General features: G+C 42.5%; 1 protein-coding gene across 1 annotated transcript in view; it reads left to right on the top strand.

Moving 5' to 3' along the window:
• Positions 1-6522, top strand: part of Lrrc27 (leucine rich repeat containing 27) — a 28700-nt gene that overhangs the window by 5445 nt on the left and 16733 nt on the right. Inside the window, exon 3 of the mRNA XM_013021875.1 lies at positions 4616-4674. Within this exon, the coding sequence (XP_012877329.1) occupies positions 4616-4674 (59 nt within the window). The remainder of the gene's footprint in view (positions 1-4615; positions 4675-6522) is intronic.

Genomic DNA, 6522 nt, shown 5'->3' with positions numbered 1-6522 from the left:
CTGTGGCTCAAGTAGAGCGCTAGCCTTGAGCTGAAGAGCTGAGGGACAGCGCCCAGGCCCAGAGTTCAGGCCCCACGACCGGACCCAAAAAAAAAAAAACTTTAAGGAATGATGCCTTATTAAAGCCTTAAATGTAAAAAGTACAAAACAATGACAATGTTGATGTTCTCCCTCTCTCCCTGTCCTGGATGTGAGATTTGCCTGGCAGAGGAGGTTTTTGAAAGGTGGATCGAGGTCTTTTGCCTTCTGAGGCACACAAGCCCCGTGCATTGTGTAGGTCAGATGCAGCTGAGAGTCAGTGAAATGAAACTGGCAGCGAGTAAACTTTGCGTTGCAGATAGCACACAATGAATTAGCACTCAGAAATGGATCATTTAAGGTGTACACAAGAATATTCTAATGTATCATTGCCTACAGTAGGAAAATCTCCTGCCTGCTTCCAATTTAATATTGGTAAATGTTTTACCATTTCCCCTGCCAAAAAAACCCACAAACCCAGACCCGGGTCAAGCCCATCCTTCTCCCTTACCTGGGAGAAGCCTGGGGCTGCCCCCCTCAGGGTCTGGGAGAAGCCCGGGGCTGCCCCCCTCAGGGTCTGGAGGCCCTGCTCATCTTAAAGTGCTGGCTCCAACTTTTGGGCTATTTCCTTATGAACAAAGATAAATGAGTGAAGTAGCAATCATGAACAGTCTCCTTCAGAATTTCATTCTTTAAACATGTCAAACAGTAAGAAGACTTGGAGAAATGAGTTAATGGTCCCACAGTGAACAGAAAGTGGGTGTGAGCTTTACCCAGGGTGGGAGCTGCTGCGGCCCTAGGACCCCGGGGGGCTGGTGTGCCCAGCACACCTGTTGTGCAGCACAGCCGCCCAGAGCGGCCGCCCCGCCCTCACGGTGAGGGGAGCAGAGTGTCAGCAGTTGCTCCTCAGTGCTGTGTGGCCTGGAGCCGCAGGAGCTGTGCCCTGGAGGAGGTGCTCTCACTGGTGGAGAGGGACGGGCGCCAGCTCGAGTGGAGGACCTCTAAGAAAGAAAAGAGAACCAGATCGTTAGTCTTTAGAATTAACTGTGAAACAACAAATTGGAGAGACACTCGACAAATGAGACTACCTTAAAATAAAAAGCTTCTGCACAGCTAAATCTATCGCAACTAAGCTAGAAAGACAACCAACTAATTGGGAAAACATATTTACCAGCAATATATCAGACAAGGGGTTAACATCCAGTACATACAGGGAACTCAAGAAACTAATCCCTCCCAAACTTAACAAACCAATTACTAAATGGGCAAGGGAACTAAAGAGGGACTTCTTAAATGAAGAAATAAAAATGGCAAAGAAACACATGAGGAAATGTTCATCATCCCTGGTGGTGAAGGAAATGCAAATAAAGACATCCCTGAGATACCACCTTACCCCAGTCAGAATATCCCACATCCACAAATCAGCCAAAGACAAATGCTGGAGGGGATGTGGAGAAAGAGGAACCCTTTACACTGCTGGTGGAAATGTACAGTTATACAACCACTTTGGAAAGCAGTCTGGAGGGTCCTTAGAAAGGTAAAGATTGACCTCCCTTACAACCCAGTCATACCACTTCTAGGCATCTACCCTGAACAACAGGAACCAATATACAAGGACATGTGCACCTCCATGTTTATTGCAGCACTGTTCACAATAGCTAGGATGTGGAAACAACCCGGATTCCCCACCACAGATGAATGGATCCAAAAATTGTGGTATCTATACACAATGGAATATTATGCAGCCATTAGAAATGACAAAATAATGGCATTTGCAGGGAAATGGATGGAGCTAGAAGGAATCATGTTGAGCGAGGTAAGCCAAGAGCAAAGAGACAAACGGTACATGGTCTCCCTGATAAGTGGATGCTAAATCCAAAATGTTAGGTGATATGACAAAACTAACAGGACTTAAGAAACAAAGAACTCCCACTCATCTGGTCAAACCACTACTAAATATCCCCATGCTGCTGATCACATGTATGGTGTATAACATGTGAACACCGTTATATGTTATAGACTGTGATAGACAATTTGCTCCAGGAAAGTTAGAATGAACTTGTGACTTTAAATGAGCATCATTATTCCACAATACTGTGAAATTTGGGAAATTATGTAATCACTTAATCACAATCAAAAAAAAAAAGAACCTCGGGGAAGGTAGGGAGGGAAAGGATGGTAGGGGGAAAACAATGGAGGGGGTAACAATGCTCAATAGGAAGTGTACTCATTACCTTACTCATGTAACTGTAACCCTCTGTATAGTATCTTTACAATAAAAAAAAGAATTTTGGTATATATATATATATATTACACATATAATACATATATACACACATGTACATACCACATACACATACAACACACACATATGTACTAAAATCCATTTGTCATATCAATTTTAAAATCAATAGTAGTATTGACTCTGCTATAACTACCTTAAAAGATTGTGATTATCAGATATGCTAAGTGAGAAAGTTGTACATAATCTGGAAAATTCATTATTCATGTAAGGGAAGATACAATCTAGGCAAAATGCAAACAAAGTCTCTCATTTCACAGGAGGCCAGCAGTGATCTCTCTAGGGCAGAGGGGAGAAAATTTCCCACTGGTCAATTCCCAGATTTTCTTGGAACAGTAGACTATACACACAGGGCCAGAGATGACTTTGAGTGTGAACACAAGCAAATCACATGGACATGTGGGCAACGTTACATGAAAAGAAAACAAGGAATAATCCCCTTCCTTTCTTCTTAGCATTTATAAAACTTTACTGTCTACAAAATTATGACTTCATATAATGTGAATTTCTCCCCTTAGAGGAAGGAATTAAAAGCACAAGAAAAGTAATAATGGTCACAAAAGCACACCAAGACAGAGTTTCCCTTCAATACCAATTACCTCTCCCATTCTACCCTTGTGAATTTCATGTTCAGTTTGCTTATAATCATTGCTCTATTCCACCTTAATCAATAAATGTTCTTCTGTCTGTTCTGCTTCCTTTCTACCTTGCCTTGTATATGTATATTGCCTTGTATATGTATACCAATCCTTCCCATGCATCTACGTTATTTATTTTTAAATTAGGTCTCTTTTGTATTCAATGTTGGTCAGTTGTTTTGCAAGTCTCTGTGTGCACTGAGAATTTATTTTCTAGATTCAGATGATGTTTATATATGAATCTGATGTTATTTATGATATTTTATATAATGTTTTAAGAAGTACTACTTTTCTAAACTTTTTACCATGTAGTTCTGCTATCAAGTACTATTATTAGTTGTTTCGAAACACGCAAATGGAGTACTGTTTACACGTGAACACTTGAGAGTAACAATTTTATCATGGTACTGTGGCAGTGCACTTTATAATTTACCACTTTTAATTGCATCTGTACTATCTTTATAATTCCTAAATTGGATATACTTATTCTGCGAAAGAGTAAAAACATTACATAAATTTATAATTTAAAGAAATAAAATTTTATTGTGTCCTTGTTCAGCATTTTGGAAGGATTTTAAGACTGTTTTAGAAATGCATTTTCATTAGTAAAACAAATTGTATTCTCTTAGATTATTCTGCTTTTCTTATAGAAAAGAATGTGTAAGCCTAAAGTCTAAGCACACGGGTCATAGGCATCTATTAAGATATGTAACCATAAAGATATTTAAAAATGCTGTCAGTCTGTTTTTAATCTTTCAGAATACTTTCCTCCCATAAAACAGTCATAAACTTTACTTTTGCTTATAGTTTGTGTAATTTTCAGAGGATACATTTTATTTTCCTTAAAGATAAAAATCTTGTAATTGTCTTTAAGATTTCTCTGTCTATTGGTTCTGTCATAAATTTGTGATTTTTCAAAAAAAAAAAGAATTAACGGTGAAAAATAAGAAGCCAAGTAGCATAAAGGTGCTGGAGGGAGTTGACCTGGAAATAAGAGGTTGTCACCTGCACTGCACCGTGCAGAGGTAGCATGTCCATTCATCTGTGCTGTCCAGCTATTTTATATATACTCCATGTGGATGCTAAGTTTTCTAAGGGTTGTTACTAGGTAGAGAAAGACGGGATCCAGGGTCACACATGCTCCAGAAACACTGTCCTGACTGCACTCTTGGCCTGAGTCTACAGTCCTGGGGGTGGACAGCTGGCTCCTGGGGGAGTGGACATCCTGCCCAGAGAACTCCAAAATGCTTCTGATAGATGCTTCTCAAAGACCATCTTGAAATACCAGCATTGCCTCTAGTGTGTCCCAGGAAAAACCACCAACTGTGAGGTCTGAACAGAGATGGGGAGCCCGCCAGGGGGCATGCAACAGGCCTTGGATTTGCACCCAGGATCTACTGGTGACGTCCAGAGACATTAGTGGCCATCACCCTGGGGCGGGGGTGCCACAGGATACACTCCAGGTGTGGGAAGTTCAGAACGAAGAGCTGCTGGGCCTCTGGCAGAGTGAGCCTCCTGGAGTCCCGAGACACACTCCTGTAATATACCTTACCAAACGACCCATCAGAAAAGACAGATGAAAGAATCACCATAACTGTAGAGATGGTCACTTAATTTTCTGCCTCTGAAATTATTTTTGTTTTGTTTTGTTTTGAAGGCATTTGAAAACTTTGCTTTTAGAAAAAAATCCTATCAAAACGTTACCTGTGGAACTGGGTAAGTGCTGGAATAATTAAATGAGTGATTTCGCCGCGCTGTCTGTGAAGTTTCTAGGCCTTACGACAGAAATACTACCAGTATTGCAGAACCAGCCACAAGGCAGCAGGCGGGCGCTGTTTGGGGGTCTGTTTGGGGGTCAGGTGGCTACTGCAGTTACACATGTTGCCCGTGTGGAAGGTGTACCTGTGCATGTGTGTGACAAGTGGTGAGAACGTAGAGCTCTGTGTACAGCAAGCTGTCTCCCCTGAGCTGCTGGTCACAGCGTGGCTCACACCTCCTGGGCCTGTGTGCTTTCCCTGGAGCCCCAGAGCCTTGTCTGAGCACCCTCTTTCAGAGTGTTAATAAGTTGAGTCTGGGCCCCTGTACCCCTGTTTGGTGTGTGTGTGTGTGTGTGTGTGTGTGTGTGTGGTTTGTCCACATGACCGTGTAACATAACTTGCTCGTTTGTGTGCATTTTCCTGTCTTTGAGGAGGAAGATAACTTTCTCTGTTTTGCATTTGAATTGTCTCTGTTTTCTGTTCTTTGTTATTTGTGTCTGCTTCATTTGGATTTGATTTTCCATATTTTCAAGCTTAATTGAGTTGAAAGCTTGGGTTTTGATTTTAAATTGTTCTTTTCTAATGTTCTTTTCTAATGTTCTTTTCTAATTTACAACTACAATATTGCCCTACACACTGCCTTAGTATTTTCCTCCTGTTTTGACTTGCAAGTGATTTTATCATGCAGATGAAAATGTTCTGATGTAATCACTTCATTGGGCTATACATGAGTATGCTGTTTAATTTATATAAAAAATAAAACAAAAAACTGAGACTTTCCAACTATCTTCTGTAGCAATGTTCCCTTTAGTCACCATTTTAAAGTCAGACTGGATTTGAGAAAAGCAAAATCTACATACGACCTGGAGCAATGTATTAAACCACAGATAGCTTGAATAGGTTGAAAGGGAACACATAGAACAGGCTTTGCCGGAGGAAATGTGGCGCAGTGGCAGTGGCTGCAGAGCGTGGTGTCCGGCGCAGTCAGCAGCCGCTGCCACCCAGGACATGACAGCCCTTCATCTCACATCCGGGCCTTCTGTCTCCTGGATGCATGCCGCCAGTGCCATTCTGTCCCATGGGTGCTGGAACATTCTGTGACCTCGGCATTGTATTCTGTCGGCCAGGGACACTAACGTCAGGTGTTAGTCTGTCACTGTGGAGTGTTCGCTTCCTTCTGTCCTCTGTCCTCAGACACTCGTCTGTCACCTTAGTGGTTCTGTCCTCAGACACTCGTCTGTCACCTGGGTGGCTCTGTCGTCAGACACTCGTCTGTCACCTGGGTGGCTCTGTCATCACTCAGACACTCGTCTGTCACCTGGGTGGCTCTGTCATCAGACACTCGTCTGTCACCTCGGTGGCTCTGTCATCACTCAGACACTCGTCTGTCACCTCGGTGGCTCTGTCATCACTCAGACACTTGTCTGTCACCTCGGTGGCTCTGTCATCACTCAGACACTCGTCTGTCACCTGAGTGGCTCTGTCATCAGACACTCGTCTGTCACCTGGGTGGCTCTGTTGTCACTTCCGCCTCTCAATCTTGCTATGTCTCATGGTCTGTCAGGTCTTTTCTGTCACGCGGGCACTGCCCATGGTGTCCTGCCACTCGTGCAGTTAGAACTGTTGTCACTTAGACGCAGACAGCATCATTCTGTCAAAGGTGCTGCTCATGGAAAAAAAGATGGTTTTCATTTATGCTCCTCAGAGAAGACAGATAACTGTCCTCAAATTCAGAAGATAGATAACTGTCCTCAAATTCAGAAGATAGATAACTGTCCTCAAATTCAGAAGATAGATAACTGTCCTC

This window comes from Dipodomys ordii, unplaced genomic scaffold, assembly GCF_000151885.1.
Source record: "Dipodomys ordii isolate 6190 unplaced genomic scaffold, Dord_2.0 Scaffold58, whole genome shotgun sequence".
NCBI classification, from domain to species: Eukaryota; Metazoa; Chordata; class Mammalia; order Rodentia; family Heteromyidae; genus Dipodomys; species Dipodomys ordii.
Note: the sequence above shows the minus strand (reverse complement) of the source record. Positions and strands in the feature narration are given on the sequence as shown.